This window comes from Anomaloglossus baeobatrachus (genome assembly GCF_048569485.1).
Source record: "Anomaloglossus baeobatrachus isolate aAnoBae1 chromosome 5 unlocalized genomic scaffold, aAnoBae1.hap1 SUPER_5_unloc_27, whole genome shotgun sequence".
In the NCBI taxonomy this organism is placed as follows: Eukaryota; Metazoa; Chordata; class Amphibia; order Anura; family Aromobatidae; genus Anomaloglossus; species Anomaloglossus baeobatrachus.
This window is the reverse complement of record NW_027441803.1, coordinates 182,415-207,801: the sequence shown is the minus strand read 5'-3', so window position 1 is coordinate 207,801 and position 25,387 is coordinate 182,415. Positions and strand designations below refer to the sequence as shown.

Below are 25,387 nucleotides of genomic sequence, written 5' to 3'. Positions count from 1 at the left end.
GGCCAGTGGCTGCAGGCGCGGCGGCGGCAGGTGTGGCGGGTCAGTTGCGGCAGGTGTGGCAGGTCAGTGGTGGCAGGCGTGGCGGGTCAGTGATGGCAGGCGCAGTGGCATCTGTGGCAGCAAGCGCAGCGGGTCAGTGGCAGCAGCAGCAGCGCCGGGTGAGTGGTGCAGCAGGTCGGTGCATTGAGTGTCCCAGTGTCTCTGCGGTTCCGGTTCAAATAATGGCGATTGGAGCGGCGCATGTGCAGATGGAGCTCTCATTCAAGGGCTTAATCTGCGCACGCGTTGAATCCAGGAGTGGCGCGTGCGCAGATGGAGTCTTCATCCAAGAGCTCCATCTGCGCATGCGCTGACTCCTGTCGCCATCATTTGAAACTGGGAAAGCGCACACACTGGGAAACCTGCCGCACAGCCGCCCGCACAGAGCGGCACCCAGCTGCCGCCCGCACACAGGCACCCGGCTGCCGCCCGCACGTGGCCACAGGCACCCGGCCGCCTGAACACACCCGATCCCTGCACAGACAGGCCCCCCAGGTAGTTATATTCGGATTTTAAGATGCACCCCTCATTTTGTTCCCAAATTTTTGGGAGGAAAAGTGCGTTTTATAATCTGAAAAATACAGTATATTTTTGAGTAAAATGGAAATTGTTGTAAAATAAATACAACATTTTTGGGTTGAAAATTCGGTAGTTTATAGAATAAAAGAACAATTTACATTTTACTCAAAAATATAAAGAAAAAAATAAGAAAAGCTGAAAATGGAAGAGCTGTATATGTACAGTGCCTACAAGTAGTATTCAACCCCCTGCAGATTTAGCAGGTTTGATAAGATGCAAATAAGTTAGAGCCTGCAAACTTCAAACAAGAGCAGGATTTATTAACAGATGCATAAATCTTACAAACCAACAAGTTATGTTGCTCAGTTAAATTTTAATAAATTTTCAACATAAAAGTGTGGGTCAATTATTATTCAACCCCTAGGTTTAATATTTTGTGGAATAACCCTTGTTTGCAATTACAGCTAATAATCGTCTTTTATAAGACCTGATCAGGCCGGCACAGGTCTCTGGAGTTATCTTGGCCCACTCCTCCATGCAGATCTTCTCCAAGTTATCTAGGTTCTTTGGGTGTCTCATGTGGACTTTAATCTTGAGCTCCTTCCACAAGTTTTCAATTGGGTTAAGGTCAGGAGACTGACTAGGCCACTGCAACACCTTGATTTTTTCCCTCTTGAACCAGGCCTTGGTTTTCTTGGCTGTGTGCTTTGGGTCGTTGTCTTGTTGGAAGATGAAATGACGACCCATCTTAAGATCCTTGATGGAGGAGCGGAGGTTCTTGGCCAAAATCTCCAGGTAGGCCGTGCTATCCATCTTCCCATGGATGCGGACCAGATGGCCAGGCCCCTTGGCTGAGAAACAGCCCCACAGCATGATGCTGCCACCACCATGCTTGACTGTAGGGATGGTATTCTTGGGGTCGTATGCAGTGCCATCCAGTCTCCAAACGTCACGTGTGTGGTTGGCACCAAAGATCTCGTTCTTGGTCTCATCAGACCAGAGAACCTTGAACCAGTCTGTCTCAGAGTCCTCCAAGTGATCATGAGCAAACTGTAGACGAGCCTTGACATGACGCTTTGAAAGTAAAGATACCTTACGGGCTCGTCTGGAACGGAGACCATTGCGGTGGAGTACGTTACTTATGGTATTGACTGAAACCAATGTCCCCACTACCATGAGATCTTCCCGGGGCTCCTTCCTTGTTGTCCTTGGGTTAGCCTTGACTCTTCGGACAAGCTTGGCCTCGGCACGGGTGGAAACTTTCAAAGGCTGTCCAGGCCGTGGAAGGCTAACAGTAGTTCCATAAGCCTTCCACTTCCGGATGATGCTCCCAACAGTGGAGACAGGTAGGCCCAACTCCTTGGAAAGAGTTTTGTACCCCTTGCCAGCCTTGTGACCCTCCATGATCTTGTCTCTGATGGCCTTGGAATGCTCCTTTGTCTTTCCCATGTTGACCAAGTATGAGTGCTGTTCACAAGTTTGGGGAGGGTCTTAATTAGTCAGAAAAGGCTGGAAAAAGAGATAATTCATCCAAACATGTGAGGCTCATTGTTCTTTGTGCCTGAAATACTTCTTAATACTTTAGGGGAACCAAACAGAATTCTTGTGGTTTGAGGGGTTGAATAATAAATGACCCTCTGAATAAACTTTTCACAATTTAAAAAAAAAAATAAAAAAAGAAATAACATTCTTTTTTGCTGCAGTGCATTTCACACTTCCAGGCTGATCTACAGTCCAAATGTCACAATGCCAAGTTAATTCCGAATGTGTAAACCTGATAAATCTGCAGGGGGTTGAATACTACTTGTAGGCACTGTATGTATGTATGTATGTGTGTACATATATAATTTTATATATATATATATATATATATATATGAGACAAAAAAGGACCAGCCGCACACTGTGAAAAACCAAAATAAATTCTACCTTATAACATAAATGGAGGTATTTGGAATATTATAATGGCCATTGTATTACCAGCCCAGCGCCCCTTCACGGCACCCTCCTTTGCTGGGTCCTACACTACACTGCATCTTTTCTGGGTTTTAAAAACCTACAAGATCAGCTGGTGAACACAAAAAAAGGCTAATGAAGCAGCCAGGAGCTAGAGTGCAAATCCAGCAAACAGAGAGCATCACTCCCTGTTATATGCATTATACAATAGAAAAAACAGAATGAAACAGGGGATCCCTTGCTGGTTTCCCACGCTGGTACTAACCTGACTTCAAACCGTACTGGCAGCATCTTTACAATGTGAACAGGTGCGTATCTGGATGATGTGTAAATATGAGACAAAAAAGGACAGTGTGAAAAATGGCCACATATACAATATATAGTTGTATAAAAATAAATAATTTAAAAAATGACGTAGCGCTCCGCGGTATTTTGGATTCTCAGCGCACATAAAGCAGATGGATACGGGCTGCCACCCCCATCTGCCTGGCTTTACCTTGGCTGGCAATCAAAATACTAGGAAGCCCTTTTATTTTTACAAAAAAAAAAAGTTTTTTGCCAGAAAAAAAAAATGACGTGGGTTTCGCCATATGTTTGTATGCTAGGCAGGTACAGCAGACAGGTACAGGCTGCCCCCAACCCCCAGCTGCCTATTTGTACCTGGCTGGGAACAAAAAATATAGGAAAGTCATTTTTTTTAATTATTTCATGAATTTCATGAAATAATTAAAAAAAAAAAAATGACGTGTGCTTTGCCCAATTTTTGTATCCAGCCAGGTACAACTAGGCAGCTGGGGATTTGAATCTGCAGCGCAGGGTGGCCCAAGCTTTCTGCCCCCCTGCTGCAAATTGCAGTCCGCAGCCACCTCAGAAAATAGCGCTTTCATAGAGGCGCCATCTTCTGGCGCTGTATCAACTCTTCCAGTTGACCTGGTGGCAGGTTACAGGCTGGGTAATAAGGGATTAATACCGGCTTTGTTTTACCAGCTGGTGTTAAGCCCAATATTCTTAATGTTAGGCAAGTTTAACCCGGCCATTAAGAATCTCCAATAAAGGGTTTAAAAAAAAAAAAAAAGACCCCACACAGAGAAAAAATACTTTATTAGAAATAAATACACACACACTTAGGGACTCCATCTTTATTACTCCCTCTCACCCCTCCACGATCCTGGTCTTCTGTCACTGATCTAGCTCTGCTATATCAGAATGCACGGGGGGAGGAAGAACGCTGCTGCTGCTGCTCTCGCACTGTCTAATCACTCAATGAGTGATCAGAGGCTGCAGGTTGGTAAGCGGTGATGTCACCGCTACCACCATTGCCATAGTAACCTAACGAACGGGTTACTATACTATAGTAATGGTGATCTCTGATCACCTGATTCCCAGCGCCGCTATTAATCATCGGCTGTGGCAGCCATTCCCTGCATGTGGGCTGACTGTGTAAAGAGCACCAAGATGCAGGGAGGGGGAGCGGAGTATGTGCCCGAGCATCTCTCCGGTACACGGTGGTCGCCAAGTTTACAGAGTACTGAGATGCTAGGGAAAGCACCGTGTACCGGCGAGCATGCTGACACTGCAGGATCTTTGCACGATGTCATAATCATGTGACCCAGTGTGTAGCCAATGAGATAATACAACATTTTCACGTGACTGATCACATGGCTATGATGTCACGGAAGGTCCTTTTGGTTACCGGGAGGACACCGCGATGATTGTACTTGGAAGCAGAAGCATCAGGAGACAGAATGCAGGACGCGTCGCAGGACCTGTAAGTATAATGACAATGTTTATTATTAACTATTCTTTATTTTACAGCCCCCCACGCCCCATCCCATAACTGTAAAGTCCAATCGGTGATTGGATGCAAAATCGTGTTATCTCGATCCTGATCTACAAAATGATCCGACGAGTATCACCGATCCCGACCATCGGGTGGATTGCCCATCACTACTCTTAAGGCCCCGTTACACGCAACAACATCGCTAACGCGAAATCGCTGGGGTCACGGAATTCGTGACGCACATCCGGCGTCGTTAGCGACGTTGTTGCATGTGACACTTATGAGCGACCGCTAACGTTCCCAAGTTCCGCAAATATTGTTGATTGTTGACACGTCGTTTCTTTCCCAAATATCGTTGCATTTTTGGGACGCGGGTAGTTTGTCGTTCCTGAGGCAGCACACTTCGCTACATGTGACACCCCGGGAACGACGAACAGTGTTCCTGTGTCCTCCGGCAACGAGGTGGGAGAGACGTTTATGCGGCTGCTCTCCGCCCCTCCGCTTCTATTGGTCATAATCATGTGACCCAGTGTGTAGCCAATGAGATAATACAACATTTTCACGTGACTGATCACATGGCTATGATGTCACGGAAGGTCCTTTTGGTTACCGGGAGGACACCGCGATGATTGTACTTGGAAGCAGAAGCAGCAGGAGACAGAGTGCAGGACGCGTCGCAGGACCTGTAAGTATAATGACAATGTTTATTATTAACTATTCTTTATTTTACAGCCCCCCACGCCCCATCCCATAACTGTAAAGTCCAATCGGTGATTGGACGCAAAATCGTGTTATCTCGATCCTGATCTACAAAATGATCCGACGAGTATCACCGATCCCGACCATCGGATGGATTGCCCATCACTACTCTTAAGGCCCCGTTACACGCAACAACATTGCTAACGCGAAATCGCTGGGGTCACGGAATTCGTAACGCACATCCGGCGTCGTTAGCGACGTTGTTGCATGTGACACTTATGAGCGTCGTTTCTTTCCCAAATATCGTTGCATTTTTGGGACGCGGGTAGTTTGTCGTTCCTGAGGCAGCACACATCGCTACATGTGACACCCCGGGAACGACGAACAGTGTTCCTGTGTCCTCCGGCAACGAGGTGGGAGTGACGTTTATGCGGCTGCTCTCCGCCCCTCCGCTTCTATTGGTGGCCCGCTGTGTGACGTCGCTGTAATGCCACACGAACCTCCCCCTTAGAAAAGAGGTTGTTCGCCGGCCACAGCGACGTCGTTAGTAAGGTATGTGCGTGTGACGCGAACTACCGATATTGTTCGCCACGGGCAGCGATTTGCCCGTGACGCATGCACAACGGGGGCGGGTGCGATCGCTAGCGACATTGCTAGCGATGTCGCTGCGTGTAAAGCAGCCTTTAGATGTCGAAATTGGACAACAGATTAAGAATACATTTTTTTCTAATTTCATTTCTAATGCTATGGTTAAAAAAAAGTGTACTTTCAAGATAATATTAAAAAATAATAACATTGTCTTTGTTTTTAGCAGGTGACTGTATTGAGAGTTCAGATGGAAATCTATTATCTTCAGAATTTAAAACAGATGAAAAAAGTATCACACATCATACATATGAAGAGCATGCTGCTGTCCCAAATATACCTGCAGTCCTTCCTCGGAAAGCTTCATCATCAGATCTTTTCAAACAAGTCCAAAATTCCAATTTATCACAGAACTGTAAGCAAAACAAAAGTTACAGAAGGGATGTGGAACATGAAACAGCTCCTACAAGGGTGAAACCATTTTCATGTTCAAAATGTGGGAAATGTTTTACCAGAAAATCAAGTCTTAATATCCATCAAAAAACTCACACAGGGAAGAAGCCATTTTCATGCCCAGAATGTGGAAAATGTTTTACTCAGAAAATAACCCTTGCTAACCATCAAAAATATCACACAGGGGAGAAGCCATTTTCATGTTCAGAATGTGGAAAATGTTTTATTCAGAAATCAGATCTTGTTAGGCATCAAAGATGTCACACAGGGGAGAAGCCATTTTCATGTTCAGAATGTGGGAAATGTTTTATTCAGAAATCAGCTTTTGTTAGGCATCAAAGATTTCATACAGTGGAGAAGCCATTTTCATGTTCAGAATGTGAGAAATGTTTTATTCAGAAATCAGATCTTGTTGTGCATCAAAGATGTCACACAGGGGAGAAGCCATTTTCATGTTCAGACTGTGGGAAATGTTTTATTCGGAAATCAACTCTTGTTCAGCATCAAAGATTTCACACTAGGGATAAGCCATTTTCATGTTCAGAATGTGGGAAATGTTTTATTTGGAAATCAGACCTTGTTGTGCATCAAAGATGTCACACAGGGGAGAAGCCATTTTCATGTTCAGAATGTCGTAAATGTTTTATTAAGAAATCAGATCTTGTTGTGCATCAAAGATGTCACACAGGGGAGAAGCCATTTTCATGTTCAGACTGTGGTAAATGTTTTATTCGGAAAGCAAACCTTGTTCGGCATCAAAGATTTCACACCGGGGAGAAGCCATTTTCATGTTCAGAATGTGGGAAATGGTTTATTCGCAAATTGGACCTTGTTCGGCATCAAAGATGTCACACCGGGGAGAAGCCATTTTCATGTTCAGAATGTGGTAAATCTTTTTTTCAGAAATCAGATCTTGTTGTGCATCAAAGATGTCACACCGGGGAGAAGCCATTTTCATGTTCAGACTGTGGTAAATGTTTTATTCGGAAATCAAACCTTGTTCGGCATCAAAGATTTCACACCGGGGAGAAGCCATTTTCATGTTCAGAATGTGGGAAATGTTTTATTCAGAAATCAAACCTTGTTCGGCATCAAAGATTTCACACCGGGGAGAAGCCATTTTCATGTCCAGAATGTGGGAAATGTTTTATTCAGAAATCAAACCTTGTTCAGCATCAAAGATCTCACACAGGGGAGATGCTGTTTTCATGCCCAGAATGTGGTAAATGTTTTACTAGGAAATCACGTCTTGTTTACCATAAAAAAAATCACACAAAATAAACCATTTTTATGTTCTGAATGTGGCAAATGTAATTCTCAGAGATCACATCTTGTTAAACATGTGAAGAAGCCGCACAGGGAAGGAACCTTTTTCATGTTGTGAATAATTGAAATGTTTAACTGGTAAATCAAGTCTTGCCCACATCAGAAAATCAACAGAGCAGAGCAGCCATTTTTGCTTTCAGAACTTGCCAAATGTTTTTATCATTAATCAGGTCCTGTTGTCAGATGAGTCACACGGGAGAAGCCATCATGATGTACCATAATTCAAAGGGCTTTATCCTAAAATTGGCTACAGTGTTATGAGTAAGAATTTCTGAGGAAAAGAACCATTTTCTTTTTTTTTTTCTTTTTTTTTAGAAATTATTGTATTTTTTTGAACCATAAGATACACCTAGGTTTTGAAGAAGGAATATAGGGAAAAAATTAACAAAAAAATGGGGTCATGAAGCACTGTTATGGGTAGGATATGCTGCTGACACTGTTACGGGGATAAAATCCCCCAATTCTGTACTAATGTCCCACATACTGGGCCCCTTCCAGGTATATGTGTCTCCCATACTCGTATATAGGTCTTTCATCCTGGTATATATGTTGCCCATCTTTATCCCATCCTGGTATATATGATCCCCATCCTGGTATACAGTACAGACCAAACGTTTGGACTCACCTCATTCAAAGAGTTTTCTTTATTTTCATGACTCTAAAAATTTTAGATTCACATTGAAGACATCAAAACTATGAATGAAAAGATGTGGAATGAAATACTTAAAGTGTGAAACAACTGAAAATATGTCTTATATTCTAGGTTCTTCAAACTAGCCACCTTTTGCTTTGATTACTGCTTTGCACACTCTTGGCATTCTCTTGATGAGCTTCAAGAGGTAGTCACGGGAAATGGTTTTTCAACAGTCTTGAAGGAGTTCCCAGAAATGCTTAGCACTTGTTGGCCCTTTTGCCTTCACTCTGCGGTCCAGCTCACCCCAAACCATCTTGATTGGGTTTAGGTCCGGTGACTGTGGAGGCCAGGTCATCTGGCGTAGCATCCCAGCACTCTCCTTCTTAGTCAAATGGCCCTTACAGAGCCTGGAGGTGTGTTTTGGGGTCATTGTCCTGTTGAAAAATAAATGATGGTCCAACTAAACGCAAACTGGATGGAATAGCATGCCGCTGCAAGATGCTGTGGTAGCCATGCTGGTTTAGTATGCCTTCAATTTTGAATAAATCCCCAACAGTTTCACCAGCAAATCACTCCCACACTGTTACACCTCCTTCTCCATGCTTCACGGTGGGAACCAGGCATGTAGAGTCCATCCGTTCACCTTTTCTACAAAGACATGGTGGTTGGATATAAAGATATCACATTTGGACTCATCAGACCAAAGCACAGATTTCCACTGGTCTAATGTCCATTCCTTGTGTTCTTTAGCCCAAACAAGTCTCTTCTGCTTGTTGCCTGTCCTTAGCAGTGGTTTCCTAGCAGCTATTTTACCATGAAGGCCTGCTGTACAAAGTCTCCTTTTAATAATTGTTCTAGAGATGAGAAGGTGTGTCAAAACGTTTGGTCTGTACTGTATATCGCTTTTGTCTTAGTATATATGTCCCTGTAACAGGGTGAAAATGTACATGTAACGCCTGCCTGGATCAACAGACTCAGGGGGGATGTAATGGACAGACTAGAGGGAAGCCACTCACCAAGCAGGACCCCCAGAACCCTGAAACCCTTTAACCCTGATACAGGGATTTGGAATTACACAGGGCCCTGGAGATCACTACCTGTGGAAGGCTGCAGTCCGATGAGAATAGCAGAATAGGGACAGAATCGGCAGACAAGGACGTAATCAGAAAACGGAGCAGAGGTCAAATCCGGATCGGGCAGCGAGGTACAAAAACAGCAGGCAGAAGGGTAGTCAGAAAACACGCAGAAGTTAGCACACAGGAATCACAAAACAGAATAGGGCGGACCAGGAGCCAGGAAATCAGAACTATCTCTGGCAGTGGTCATGTGACAGGAGGGGGAATAAGAAGGGTGTGGTGTCTTCCCATTGGCTGTAGCTGAACGCTGGCAACTTCAGCTGGAAGACACACGCCACCCACAGTCAGCCAGCGGTACTGCAGATCCCAAGATAACCCAGCCCTGTGGATGATCGGAGCCTGTGCCCACCGGTGCCGCTGGCATCGACTCCTCTCCCATCACCAGCACCATCCACGGCAGGAAGACGGTGTCGCCCTGCGATCGGAGCAGAAGTCGCTGGAGCAGACTCCGGCGGTGACGTAACAGTACATAAGATAAACTTGTATGTTTGTTAATGAAGTATTGTATATATATGCTATAACTTAAATGGCCACTAGTTGTCACTAGAGGGCAGGCACACTGCTAGACAGTAAGGGGTTACATTAGGTTTCCCTGCTAACGTAAACAGATAGAGACAGTTAAAAGTTCAGTTGAGATCTGGAGACTGCAGGAGCAAGAAGAGAGTGACAGGAAGAAGGCTGCAAGAGAGGGAGAAGGTTGTTGAACTCCTGTGTTCTGGACAAATAGGATTGCCTGTTTTTTTTCATTGGAGCTCCTACTGCCCCGATGAGGAAAATTCATCTGAGCGAACTTTTCTCCAGAAAATGCTTGTATAAGGTCATCTAAGAATGAATCAGAAGCAGTCTGAGGGAGACTGACACCATCTTGGGTGGAAGACTTTTGTGAGTAGCAACTGACCTGAGACCAATCGGTGTACTAATAGTCAGTTAGGGACAGAGAGATAGGAAGAGGACGCATTGAAGGAAGACTATTCTTTGAAAGACTGTTTGCTGACAAGGAGCTTTGCTTGCTTGTTTATCTGGAGGCATTTGCTCTGACCCGAAATTTATCAGAAGTTAAGCTGTGTTGTGCTGATAATAACAGACTACTCTGCCTTTGCTTCATCACACTGTCTTGGGGCAGTGAGGTACAGAGTATTGCATAGCGGTACATGTACATAAATTCACTTGTTTCTTACTGTATATGGGAAGTTGGCCGGGTACCCTGATTGAATTGTAAACATAAGGGGAGGTGGTTGTAAGATTATATCCTTGGAGGGATCACGTGCTGTTATCTGTAGTAGTGCACTCGAGTAAGCCCCATTAATTGATAGGGGAGGGAGCGGTATAGCAAAGGGGAAAAAAAATATAGTCTAGTTCATCTCTACAGACCGACACTTGAAGTCCTCCAAGTTGCATAAATTGTTATTGTTTATTCTGGGCTGTTGTGGCCCATAAGTTGTAAGAGAACTGGTTTTGTAAATATTTTTTAGACTTATAAAGAAAACTGTTATTCACCATCTTTGTGTCCCTGGGTTTTCTATAGTGCCATCGTGCCTTAATAGTCATAGCGACCGGCATCCGTCGTATTTGGTGTAGTCGGCAGGATACGGTGTTTGCTATGGATAACCCTGAGCAAGTGGGAGACGCTGCAACACCCCTGTTGTACTTAACCCCCTTCTCCTTGGTGACCAGCAGTGAGCGGCTAATAGGGTGCTCTGCAACGGGCGCGCTGCTAAATCATCTGGCTAAGTTTGAAGGGTATAACTTACTCTTCAGTGATTGGGTGGGCCGGCTGAAGAACGCCATTGCCTTGCACAGCGTACACCCCAACTGCAGCCCAAGGTCGCACTGAATGCTCTGGACTGAAATGCCTGCAAGGTTGTTCTGCTGAAACCAGAAAGACAGCCGAAGACAGTAGATGAAATAATTCAGATCTTGGAAAAAACTTTTGACCATGTGGCAGCGGCTGAACAACTGCGAGTACAGTTTTTTGCTCAGATTCAGAGGAGCAGAGAGAGTCTGATTCAGTATGGCATCGCATTGGAAGAATTGCATTAGGAGATTAAGAAGTTAAATGTAACGGTGGGCGCTGAGGCAGAGGTTGATCGCATTTTACGTGATCAGTTCATTGAGGGGATCCAAAATTAAATGTTAAGGAGCGAACTACTGTTGAACGCAAGGAGTACCCCTGGTGTTACCTACGCTGAAATACAACAAGAGGCAGTGGCGCGGACCCTGGAGGTAAAGTCTGCTCTGAAATGGAGTAACATGCAAACAGTTGACACAAGGGAATTGAGTCGAGACTCTGTCTAAGTAAAGCTAGCAGTCTTGCAGAAGCCTGTGGAGAGTCTGGCGGAACAGATGCAACAACTGCGGGCTCAGGGGATGCCACCAACATACCCAGCACCGTTATGCCCCTATACTCCCATGCCTGGACAAATGCCGCCTCCTATGGTGGACATGCAGTCACGGCATTATACACCATGAGGAACAGCGGCCGGCCCCAGAACAGAGGTAGCAAGAAGCGGGATGAGAGGGCCTATCTGGTGTTGGAGATGCGGAGGGATTGGACATCTGCAACGAGATTGCCGGAGGGGCAGAACAGAAGAAACTGCAACAGCAGTAAAAGGGAAGCCCTCACTGTAGCTAGGCACATGGCAAGGCAGAACTGAGAACCAATGCCCGAACTCTGCTCAGAAGATCTGATTACGGAGAGTCCTGTACTAGAGGTAAAGTTTGCTTGGAAGAAGTTCGCGTGTCTGGTAGACACTGGATCACAGGTGACGACTATGCTGGTGGAATATTTCCAGACGTACTTCAAGGAAGCTGCTAAACCAGAATCATGGCATTTATTAAGACTGAAAGCGGCTAACAATGAAGAGATTCCAGTAGCGGGCATCGCATAGATGAAGGTGCAGCTGTGCAGACAGAAGCTGGGAACCAAGGGAGTGATACTAGTGAAAACGCAGGCAAGGCCAAATCTCCCGGTGGTCCTAGGGATGAACATCCTGAGGAAACTGGATTCTCTTCTGTTCGAGCGTGAGGGCCCAGGATACAGGAAAAAGAGTGATAACTCATAAGGTCATGCAGAGGGCCCTACAGCAGATGGTCCGTTCGTGTGGTATACAGCAGAGTTCAGCGGGAGGAAGAGCAGTGGGAGTGGTGTGTATCTCACGTGGCCCCGCTGTCACTATCTCTCCGGATCGAGAGAAGCTGGTGTTGATGCCGGTGGGGACCCATAGGAAGCTGAATGGTGTGGAAGTAATTCTGGAGCCAGTGAGACAGTCCGAAAGCATGGGAGGCTTCATGATTGCCAGGACGCTGGCCACTGTACAAAATCGGAGGGTGTCGGTGAGGTGCCTGAACTTGCAGAGCCATGAGGCGACTTTGGTGTCGGGCTCAAAACTGGCTGATGGGTATGTGTGCGATGAAGAAGTTCTCCACAAGAATCAGTTCTCGTTGAAAGGAAACTGCCAGACTGCTTGGACTCTGTCGATGCGGGCAGCAGAAGAATAGTCACCCACGCCCATGTGGAATGGTAAGAAGAGCATAGAGCTGATGGATGGATGGATAAAACCCAGCTAACACCGGAAAAGGTGTAACAGCTACAGACTACCCTATGGGAATACCAGTTTGCCTTGTCCAGGAGTGATGAAGACTTTGGCTGCACAAAGGCGGTAGAACACGAGATACCCACAGGGGACGTGGCCCCAATCCGAGAGAGATGTCGCCTGATTCCCCCGAATCTTTACCAGGAGGTCAAGAGTATGTTAACGCAAATGTTGGATAATGGCTTGATCCGCCCGAGTCAGAGTCCCTGGACTGCGCTGGTTGTACTGGTTCGGAAGAAGGACGGGTCCATACAGTTTTGTGTTGATTACCGCAAGCTGAACGCGTAGACCGTGCGTGACTCATACCCGTTGCCAAGGATTGAAGAGTCTCTGTCTGTTCTGGGAAAGGCAAAATACTTCTCCTATCCCCCGCGTTGTGTTGGTGTCTTCGTTCTCTGAGCTCTTGGGGACAGTTCATAGAGATACTATCCTCCACAGGTTAATTATCAGGTTGCGTGAAGCTACTCCCTGATCTAGGATCCAGTGCACCGCCTTGCTCGGTACACGTTCGGTTAGTAGGTACTCCGGTGCCGACCGTTCTCGAAAACTAAGTCTGGCTCCTTTCTCCAATACCCTGCGACCGGGTCTCCGACTCCTCCGGTCCCAGACCACCGTCTGTGACCTAGCCAAAGTCTCCCAGGGAGCTCCAACTCCCCCTAGCTCCTCACTCTCTGAGGGCTACCACTGTTCTGACTGTGTCCCTCCCACCAGTCTGTCTGACCCCTAGGCAGGTAGCCCTATTCCATCTAGACCACCCACTGGTGTGCCTGCCCGGGTGTGGTGTAAGGTGACTAGGGTTTGAATGCTGGTGGAAGCAACATCAAAGTTTAGGATCCCAGAACCATGGAGGGTGGGTTCTGCACCAGGATGAAAAGAGGGTGCAGTTCCCTGTGATACCCTGACTAGTTTGGGGGCGTCACACAAACCCAAAAAGTATTGCTTGTTCCAGACCCAGATTGAATATCTGGGACATGTGGTGTCAGCGGATGGGGTGCGTCCGGCCGAGAGCAAGATACAGGCTTTCCAGGGGTGGCCCACTCCCAGAACTGTGAGAGACGCGCGGGCCTTCCTTGGTTTGGCCGGATACTATCGTCAGTTTGTGAAAGACTTCGCTAAGATGTGTGAACCATTGAATGAGTTATTGAGGGGGACATCTCAGGGCCCCAGGAATCAGCCTATCCAATGGACCGATCGACAACAACAGGCATTTGACCAAATTTGGGCCGCTCTCATACAGGCACCTCTGTTAGCATATGCTCTCTTTGACCGGCCTTTTACTCTATATACGGACGGAAGTCTGCATGGGCTGAGAGCAGTGTTGGCCCAAAAGCAAGAGGGACGGGAGAGGGTGGTCGCATATGCCAGCCGATCCCTACGGGACACTGAGCGCAACCCTGATAACTATACTTCGTTCAAACTGGAGATGTTAGCACTGGTGTGGGCCATGACCGAAAAATTTGCTGAGTATCTGTCGGGATCGAAGGTTCTTGTGATTACAGACAATAACCTGCTAGCGCATCTGGAGAACGCCAAACTGGGAGCGTTAAAACAGCGATGGGTGGCGCGAATGTCCAAATTTAATTACCCGATTCGGTTCCGATACGGCAAAGGGAACTCCAATGCGGATGCCCTGCCACAGGTAACGTGAGATGCGCCAGGGTGTGAGGTAGATGAAGATCTCGAGGATACCGAAATTCCTAACCTGAGGTGATTACCCGAGTTTGTAGATCTGGCACGTTCAAGTGGGGTGGTGACACGAGTAGTCAGATTGCTGGGTAAGACTCGTCAAGAATGGGCCGATCTACAGAACGCAGACCCCTGGCTGTCATGAGTAAAGAGGTGGGTGAATCAGAAAACTTGGCTTGATGTGAAAGCTAGAGCTCAGCTGAGGTTGGAGAAGCCAAAGGTTCGGCAGTGGGACAGACTGACAATAACAGAGGGAGTGTTGCATCGCTGGATCTACTTACTGGCTGAGTTAGGGTACCAATGGCAGGTAGTAATCCCATCCTTAGCAGCCCCAGACATTGCTCGTGGGGCCAATACCCAAGGTGCTCACCTTGGGCCTGAGAAAATGTATCGCTGGTTGCACCGATTTGTATACGGTCCCGGCTTGGAAGAAGTTGTAAGGGAGGTGTGTGCTAGATGTCGGCCCTGCGAGTTCAATAAGTCCCCTGAACAAAGGGCCCCTGCTCAAACCATCGTGACTTTCGCCCCACTGGAGGTGTTAATGGTAGATTACCTGACGATTGGGTATTCTAGGAGTGGGCACCATTCGTGCCTTGTGATGACTGATCACTTCACAAAATTCGCCGTGGTTGTCCCCACCAGGGACCAGACCGCTGAATCCGCAGCGGAAGTGATCTGTAAGCATTTTATCCTGACCTACGGGTGTTCCCAGCGGCTACATTCAGGTCAAGGGGCCTGCTTCCAGGGTAAACTTGTGACTGAGTTGCTGCAGGTCTATGTCATCATACAATTGCGGACGACACCCTATCATCCGCAAGGGAATGGGGCCTGTGAGCAGTTCAATCATACGCTGCTACAGATGTTGAGGACGCTTGAACAGCAACAGAAGGCGAGGTGGACTGAGTTCATCCCCGAACTTGTGTGGGCCTATAACAATAAAGTCCATAGCACTAACAGGTTTACCCCTTACATGATGATGTTTGGACGGCCTCGGAAGAAGGTCGAGGAATTAAACCTGTCAGTACCTGGGGAACTTGAGTATTGCACAGCCAGTGAATGGGTTCAGAGTCACCAATGGAACCTGCGGGAAATCCACAGGATAGTGGGGGAAGAAGTGCGGGACCATCCTCATCGAAATCGTGGACTGGTGCACGGAGATGAATTCCTAGTGGGCGAAAGGGTACTTGTACGGGTTTCTCGCCTGGGTGGAAAGTTGGACGACCAGTGGGAGGCTACACCTTACACGGTAGTGGACAGACCATTTATAGAGGGAAGTGTGTACACTGTGATCCCTGAAGGATGTGTAGGGCCCCGTTGTATGTTGAACCGGAACTAGTTGAAAAGGTGTATCTCCGACACGCCCACATGCCCACCTGTCTCGCCTTATCCAACAGTCACGGGTCGGCCAAATAACCTTGTGTGCCACTGCTGTAATGACTTCAGCAACGTAGCACCAGATGACCAAGGTCTGGCATTGCAGATTCCGGTAGCTCCAGAGCTACCTCCAAATGTCGTTGCTCCGACAGACATTAAAATCACCCACACAAACACGGCAGGTACTGACTTACGAAGATCTGAAAGGAGTACGGCTGGTGTTCCTCTGGTACGGTACAACCCTGCAGAATATGTACTGCATGTAAGATGTAGAAATTGATTTGTTGGGACACCAAAACTTAAGTTGGGTGGAGTGTAACGGTGAAAACGTACATAAGATAAACTTGCATGTTTGTTAATAAAGTATTGTGTGTGTGTGTGTGTGTGTGTCTGTATGTATATATGTATATATACAGTGCCTACAAGTAGTATTCAACCCCCTGCAGATTTAGCAGGTTTACACATTCGGAATTAACTTGGCATTGTGACATTTGGACTGTAGATCAGCCTGGAAGTGTGAAATGCACTGCAGCAAAAAAGAATGTTATTTCTTTTTTTATTTTTTTTTTAAATTGTGAAAACTTTATTCAGAGGGTCATTTATTATTCAACCCCTCAAACCACAAGAATTCTGTTTGGTTCCCCTAAAGTATTAAGAAGTATTTCAGGCACAAAGAACAATGAGCTTCACATGTTTGGATTAATTATCTCTTTTTCTAGCCTTTTCTGACTAATTAAGACCCTCCCCAAACTTGTGAATAGCACTCATACTTGGTCAACATGGGAAAGACAAAGGAGCATTCCAAGGCCATCAGAGACAAGATCGTGGAGGGTCACAAGGCTGGCAAGGGGTACAAAACCCTTTCCAAGGAGTTGGGCCTACCTGTCTCCACTGTTGGGAGCATCATCCGGAAGTGGGAGGCTTATGGAACTACTGTTAGCCTTCCACGGCCTGGACAGCCTTTGAAAGTTTCCACCCGTGCCGAGGCCAGGCTTGTCCGAAGAGTCAAGGCTAACCCAAAGGACAACAAGGAAGGAGCTCCGGGAAGATCTCATGGAAGTGGGGACATTGGTTTCAGTCAATACCATAAGTAACGTACTCCACCGCAATGGTCTCCGTTCCAGACGAGCCCGTAAGGTACCTTTACTTTCAAAGCGTCATGTCAAGGCTCGTCTACAGTTTGCTCATGATCACTTGGAGGACTCTGAGACAGACTGGTTCAAGGTTCTCTGGTCTGATGAGACCAAGATCGAGATCTTTGGTGCCAACCACACACGTGATGTTTATAGACTGGATGGCACTGCATATGACCCCAAGAATACCATCCCTACAGTCAAGCATGGTGGTGGCAGCATCATGCTGTGGGGCTGTTTCTCAGCCAAGGGGCCTGGCCATCTGGTCCGCATCCATGGGAAGATGGATAGCACGGCCTACCTGGAGATTTTGGCCAAGAACCTCCGCTCCTCCATCAAGGATCTTAAGATGGGTCGTCATTTCATCTTCCAACAAGACAACGACCCAAAGCACACAGCCAAGAAAACCAAGGCCTGGTTCAAGAGGGAAAAAATCAAGGTGTTGCAGTGGCCTAGTCAGTCTCCTGACCTTAACCCAATTGAAAACTTGTGGAAGGAGCTCAAGATTAAAGTCCACATGAGACACCCAAAGAACCTAGATAACTTGGAGAAGATCTGCATGGAGGAGTGGGCCAAGATAACTCCAGAGACCTTTGCCGGCCTGATCAGGTCTTATAAAAGACGATTATTAGCTGTAATTGCAAACAAGGGTTATTCCACAAAATATTAAACCTAGGGGTTGAATAATAATTGACCCACACTTTTATGGTGAAAATGTATTAAAATTTAACTGAGCAACATAACTTGTTGGTTTGTAAGATTTATGCATCTGTTAATAAATCCTGCTCTTGTTTGAAGTTTGCAGGCTCTAACTTATTTGCATCTTATCAAACCTGCTAAATCTGCAGGGGGTTGAATACTACTTGTAGGCACTGTATATATATATATATATATATATATATATATATATATATATATATATATATATATGTGTGTGTGTGTATATATATATATATATGCTATAACTTAAATGGCTAAAAAACCAAAGCCACAGCAAAAGATAACCACAGGGTATATATCTTACGGAAGATCTCAAAAAAGAAAAACCTTGTTAAAAATTAACTTTTAATAGATAAGTTAAAAGGCCCAAGACAGGCAACACATATAATTTATGATTATATAATAATCCAAAATGACACACCAAAGGTAATAAATTACTTATCTGGATTTCCAACAAATGTCCCGACGCGTTTCTCCCTAGTTTTCAATGTACCAGAGTTCATCAGGGGAACAAAGAAAATATTCAGGAGTCCCACGTCAAGGGACTCAAGAAGAGGACAGCTATGTGCCAAAATCTGGAGATGAGGATGATACCTGAATATACCAGAGCCACAGCCATCTTTATACCAAGGTGAAAATTGAAATAGAGGCTTGGAACACTCGATCACATGACCGGCAGTGGGAGGAGTTACATAATAACCCATATACCATATAATAACGGAGAAAAGAAAATCGTCTGGTCTGGTGTTTTTTTATATATGACCCAGATCGCATCGTTCATAGTAGATAAAAAAGTTTTTACATTCCTTAATAAAGAGGTGAACACGCCCCCAAAGTGATTGACGGCGTGTGCCCACCCACTTAACAAATCCCTAGATGGTAGCTGTTATAATTAATATAAAACAATATTAAAGTACCATCACAGAAGTAAACGCCATATACATCCCATAATAGAGACGCATCCTATACAGCAAAGGTCCAATGTCACATGAGTCAGCTAAGACACACCCCCCCCAAAAACATAGTGGAGGACGCGTCCTAGCCTAAATGTACCTTCAAGTTTGCATCTATCATAATGGCAGGGCAATACACCATAATACCGCCATCTAAGTAGATCCGAGCGTGTCATACAGTTAGGTCCAGAAATATTTGGACAGTGACACAATTTTCGCGAGTTGGGCTCTGCATGCCACCACATTGGATTTGAAATGAAACCTCTACAACAGAATTCAAGTGCAGATTGTAACGTTTAATTTGAAGGTTTGAACAAAAATATCTGATAGAAATTGTAGGAATTGTCACATTTCTTTACAAACACTCCACATTTTAGGAGGTCAAAAGTAATTGGACAAATAAACCAAACCCAAACAAAATATTTTTATTTTCAATATTTTGTTGCGAATCCTTTGGAGGCAATCACTGCCTTAAGTCTGGAACCCATGGACATCACCAAACGCTGGGTTTCCTCATTCTTATTGCTTTGCCAGGCCTTTACAGCCGCAGCCTTCAGGTCTTGCTTGTTTGTGGGTCTTTCCGTCTTAAGTCTGGATTTGAGCAAGTGAAATGCATGCTCAATTGGGTTAAGATCTGGTGATTGACTTGGCCATTGCAGAATGTTCCACTTTTTTGCACTCATGAACTCCTGGGTAGCTTTGGCTGTATGCTTGGGGTCATTGTCCATCTGTACTATGAAGCGCCATCCGATCAACTTTGCGGCATTTGGCTGAATCTGGGCTGAAAGTATATCCCGGTACACTTCAGAATTCATCCGGCTACTCTTGTCTGCTGTTATGTCATCAATAAACACAAGTGACCCAGTGCCATTGAAAGCCATGCATGCCCATGCCATCACGTTGCCTCCACCATGTTTTACAGAGGATGTGGTGTGCCTTGGACCATGTGCCGTTCCCTTTCTTCTCCAAACTTTTTTCTTCCCATCATTCTGGTACAGGTTGATCTTTGTCTCATCTGTCCATAGAATACTTTTCCAGAACTGAGCTGGCTTCATGAGGTGTTTTTCAGCAAATGTAACTCTGGCCTGTCTATTTTTGGAATTGATGAATGGTTTGCATCTAGATGTGAACCGTTTGTATTTACTTTCATGGAGTCTTCTCTTTACTGTTGACTTAGAGACAGATACACCTACTTCACTGAGAGTGTTCTGGACTTCAGTTGATGTTGTGAACAGGTTCTTCTTCACCAAAGAAAGTATGCGGCGATCATCCACCACTGTTGTCATCCTTGGACGCCCAGGCCTTTTTGAGTTCCCAAGCTCACCAGTCAATTCCTTTTTTCTCAGAATGTACCCGACTGTTGATTTTGCTACTCCAAGCATGTCTGCTATCTCTCTGATGGATTTTTTCTTTTTTTTCAGCCTCAGGATGTTCTGCTTCACCTCAATTGAGAGTTCCTTAGATCGCATGTTGTCTGGTCACAGCAACAGCTTCCAAATGCAAAACCACACACCTGTAATCAACCTCAGACCTTTTAACTACTTCATTGATTACAGGTTAACGAGGGAGATGCCTTCAGAGTTAATTGCAGCCCTTAGAGTCCCTTGTCCAATTACTTTTGGTCCCTTGAAAAAGAGGAGGCTATGCATTACAGAGCTATGATTCCTAAACCCTTTCTCCGATTTGGATGTGAAAACTCTCATATTGCAGCTGGGAGTGTGCACTTTCAGCCCATATTATATATATAATTGTATTTCTGAACATGTTTTTGTAAACAGCTAAAATAACAAAACTTGTGTCACTGTCCAAATATTTCTGGCCCTGACTGCATATATAAAATAGTGACATCTCTTGTACAACGGAGGTCCGATGTCACATGACACAGCTAGGACACGCCCCTACCAATGCAGAGGAAGTTGCGTCCCAGCTTAAATGTACCATCAAAAGCCACATTTATCATTGATGGCAGGGCAATACCGCCATATAACTAGATACGAACATGTCACAGATGTTTGAATTAGTGACATATCAGGTACAGCGGAGATCCGATGTCATATGACAAAGCTGGGACACGCCCCCCATCAATACGGTGGAAGGCGCCTTCCAGCTAGGACGTGCAGTCAGAATCTGCAATTATCATGATTGCAGGGCAACATTCTGCAATACCGCCATCTGAATACATCCAAGCGTGTCGAAAATGTTTAAAAAATGGTGCCAAACATAAATTTAAGCCGATATCACGCATGCGCATTACATTTCAAGATAGATTGCAGTGGAAGGAAAACATTGGGACCCGCGCAGACGCACTAACCCCCATCAGGCAGAACAATAAAACATATAACAGGGATTTGTATCAATTTAAGGTAGACAAATGTTGCGGGCGGAGGAGGGGACGCCGCGCTCTCCCACTGCTCGGGTCCGGCTGCCGCTGCTGCTGCGGCCTGCTGCTGCTCGGTGGCTTGAGCGATGGGCCGGATCCCGGGGACTCGAGCGGCACTCCTCGCCCGTGAGTGAAAGGGGATTGGTTTTTGGGATAGTTTATTGTCCGTGACGCCACCCACGGTTATGGTGATTATGTGGACACCACCGCTGCTCTGTATGGGGATCCCGGGAGCGATGACAGGAAGCAGCAAAGTTGTTGGTTCTCCCCTCTGTGGGTAGGGGGTAGTTGTCCCGGGGCCCAGTGATGAGGTGGGTGATGAGGGATGGCGGGGCCGGTGCAGGGCTTGGTGGGGTGCAGGGACGCGGGGGCAGCGCTGTGCCTCACGGCACTGTGGTACTCACTCAGCCTGAGACGGGGACACAGTTCTCGGTAAAACACACGGCTGGAAAGACGGTTCCCACGGACGGCTGCAGTTGCTTTTCCCCAGTAGTTGACGGTGACGGTCCCTTTTCCTGCACCTAAGATGATGATGGTAGCGATGGGTTCCCACCGGTAACCCGCTCCCCAACTTGGTTATGGGCCGGAGGAGCCCTACTTTGCCCGCAGGCGCTGGCCCTGAGAAACTGGTGCCTTGGGGGTGGCGGTGTCTCTCTCTAACGGTTGGACTGTTGCCTTCAATCGGGACTTAGCTGTTTGGAGACCCAGAGGTCCCCTTCACTGACGGATTTGGCAAATTCACGGCGACTCCTAGCCTTGCCGGGATACGAAAGGCCCCTGCCAATGGTGCTGACTGCTCTTCGTATACCGCTCCGGTACCGCCGGGCCACCACCCGTCCACGGTCCTTCCGGCAACCTCCAAGCAGCCTCTCCTGCAGTCACCGCCGTCTGCTGACCTTGCTGTTCTCAGTCCGGGGCACACACCCGGACCAACTTCAGGCTTTCTCAACTGTCACTTTTTCTGTCACTACTCTCACTGTCCTCCTTCTCCTTCCTCTCACTTTGAACTCTCACTTCTAACTGCTTCCACTTCCTCCTCCACACTCTATCTAAACTCATCTCCCTGGTTTTCCCGCCTCCAGGGCTGTGAACTCCTCGGTGGGCGGAGCCAACCGCCTGGCCCACCCCCTGGTGTGGACATCAGCCTCTGGAGGAAGGCAACAAGGATTTTTGGTGTAGCTTTGGTGTACCTATCTGGGGTGTAGGGTGTGGTGGTGTTATGACCTGTGACCCCTGGCTTGCCCAGGGCGTCACATTCCCCCTTAGCAAAATGCAGACCGTCCGCGGGCTGCCCGTCCAACACCGGTTTTATTTTCTGAAAAGATATAAAAACATGACATACAAATAAAATAACTTCATCCCACATCGGGAGGTTCATTTCTTAAACGTTACGTAACATTTCAAACGGTTGCGGCTGCCGCTCTCTCCCACCCAAGTAACCTGGCCCTGATGCTGCCCCTAAAACCCAGGCAGCACCCCTTGACCCCAGTCCTGAACCAGTTACCCGATCGGGATCTGTCCTTCCCCTCCAGAGGGTAGCCACCGGTTCCTGTGGTGGCTGGGCCCCAGCCTGCTCCACTGCGGGCCCTCCCTCCAACCTGCCTCTCCGGAGGCGGTAACGGTTAGCTGCAACAAAACATTTTTATTTACATGCCACTAATGTTTGTTGTTGCCCTGCAAGTTCTCGAGCCTGTTCATAGGAGTTCCTATGCAGCTTTTCAAGCGGTCCCCACGGGGACAACAATGCCGGCAACGGCCGGTTCCCAAATCACGGTTGCAATCAGGTGACTGTTCGGTAATCATTTTTCCATTTGTCATCATTTCAAAAACTTTCAACACTTTTAAACACACAGATGGTCCCAACGGGGACGGTGCAACGGTGCTCCGCTGCCCTACTCAGATTCTTCCGCATCCGTTGGGGGAGAGGGTGCGGCGGACACCCGGGCCTCCTGGCTGCCCCTCAGCTTGGCGTCCAGCGCAAACCACCCCCTCTCCCCGCAGTGTCGGGTGTACTGGACCAAATCGCCCGGCATCAGATTTCGACCGGGGTGCTCCTCTGGCAGGTGAGCATTCACATCCCGCCGGGCTATAAACACTTCGGCCTCCAGGCCCGGTTCATATATGAATCCATAGCCCCGGCGGACATCAAACCGCCTCACCTGCCCTTCATACAACGGGCCCCGGACACGGAAAGTTGCCTGACGGAGGTTCTCTTTTTCCCGGATTGCACGGGCCACCAACTCCGCCTTCCTTCTTTCCCTCTCTTCAATCTCCAGGCCCAACGGTACTGGCTCCCTGTCCCAGTACGGCGCTGCTGCGAGCTCCGGCGCACGGGTCGGGCCCCGCGAGACCTGTTGGACATTGCCCACTGCTGGGGATCTGGGCGGCAGGTCCCGCGGTGACTTGGCCTTAGACGCTGCCTTGCATCGGCAACCCGGCGCAACCTCAGCCGAGGTGTGGGGGATGGGCACAGGGGCTTTCCGCTGCTGGGCCTTCGGCACGGAGCGGGCTATCGCCTCCGGCTCGGGGGACTTCTCGGGGGACGCCTCCGGTTCGGTTTTCGGGGCTTTCCATGGCAGCACCTCCGGTCGACTACGGGCTCCGGCTACAGGTCGGCCCGCCTGGGCGGGCATGCTGGGTATCGCTACCGGTTGCGGTGGTAGCGGGCCTAGTGGCGGGGTCATGGCTTCCGAGATGGGTGGCGAGGGAGGCAGCAGGGCGAGAGGGTCTAGACCGGGTCCCGCAGCCGCGATGACCGGCCCTTCAAGGGCATCGGGGTGTGGGTCACTCACCCTCCCTTCCTCCGCTTCCTCCTCGCGTCTCTGCACGGTCGCTATGACACCCGCCATGTCGGTCTCCCACTCCTCCATGAGGAGCTGCATTTTGACCTGCAGCCTCTGGTAGAGCTGCGCGGTCCGGATCTCCACCCACGCCGCGGTTCCAGGCGCGGGGGCTACGGTGCTGCGGGACGGCATCCACATGTTGCTGGCGGCTTCTCCCAGGAACAAGATGGCTGCAGAGTCCTGGCGTCCCTGCCTTTATAGCCGCGGCTACATGCGACCAGTCGCCATTTCATCCCCCTCAGCCTCTTTCTGGCCCCTCCTCTATCGGGGCGGGGTTTTGGCCTTCGCACCTCCGCTACTCGAGAAGACGCTCGAGCGGGAACTCTTCGCGCCAAAGATGGCGACTTCTGAAATTTTCCGGCCGGACACCTCCGGCGGTCACAAGGCGCACCTCTACCTAACGGCAGAGCGGTAAGATCCTGTTCGTGACGCCAAGTTGTCGCGGGCGGAGGAGGGGACGCCGCGCTCTCCCACTGCTCGGGTCCGGCTGCTGCTGCGGCCTGCTGCTGCTCGGTGGCTCGAGCGATGGGCCGGATCCCGGGGACTCGAGCGGCGCTCCTCGCCCATGAGTGAAAGGGGATTGGTTTTTGGGATAGTTTATTGTCCGTGACGCCACCCACGGTTGTGGTCATTATGTGGACACCACCGCTGCTCTGTATGGGGATCCAGGGAGCGATGACAGGAAGCAGCAAAGTTGTTGGTTCTCCCCTTAGTAGGGGGTAGTTGTCCCGGGGCCCAGTGATGAGGTGGGTGATGAGGGATGGCGGGGCCGGTGCAGGGCTTGGTGGGGTGCAGGGACGCGGGGGCAGCGCTGTGCCTCACGGCACTGTGGTACTCACTCAGCCTGAGACGGGGACACAGTTCTCGGTAAAACACACGGCTGGAAAGACGGTTCCCACGGACGGCTGCAGTTGCTTTTCCCCAGTAGTTGACGGTGACGGTCCCTTTTCCTGCACCTAAGATGATGATGGTAGCGATGGGTTCCCACCGGTAACCGCTCCCCGACTTGGTTATGGGCCGGAGGAGCCCTACTTTGCCCGCAGGCGCTGGCCCTGAGAAACTGGTGCCCTGGCGGTGGCGGTGTCTCTCTCTAACGGTTGGACTGTTGCCTTCAATCGGGACTTAGTTGTTTGGAGACCCAGAGGTCCCCTTCACTGACGGATTTGGCAAATTCACGGCGACTCCTAGCCTTGCCGGGATCCGAAAGGCCCCTGCCAATGGTGCTGACTGCTCTTCGTATACCGCTCCGGTACCGCCGGGCCACCACCCGTCCATGGTCCTTCCGGCAACCTCCAAGCAGCCTCTCCTGCAGACAGTCACCGCCGTCTGCTGACCTTGCTGTTCTCAGTCCGGGGCACACAACCGGACCAACTTCAGGCTTTCTCAACTGTCACTTTTTCTGTCACTACTCTCACTGTCCTCCTTCTCCTTCCTCTCACTTTGAACTCTCACTTCTAACTGCTTCCACTTCCTCCTCCACACTCTATCTAAACTCATCTCCCTGGTTTTCCCGCCTCCAGGGCTGTGAACTCCTCGGTGGGCGGAGCCAACCACCTGGCCCACCCCCTGGTGTGGACAT

The 25,387-nt window shown here is 48.2% G+C and overlaps 1 protein-coding gene across 1 annotated transcript in view; it reads left to right on the top strand.

The window, feature by feature from the left end:
- The window catches only part of LOC142259103 (uncharacterized), a 157,878-nt gene that overhangs the window by 11,883 nt on the left and 120,608 nt on the right, over positions 1-25,387 (top strand). The window contains 4 exon segments of the mRNA XM_075331616.1: positions 5,804-7,291; positions 11,806-11,996; positions 13,669-14,358; positions 15,118-15,585. Of these exon segments, the coding sequence (XP_075187731.1) occupies positions 5,804-7,291; positions 11,806-11,996; positions 13,669-14,358; positions 15,118-15,585 (2,837 nt within the window).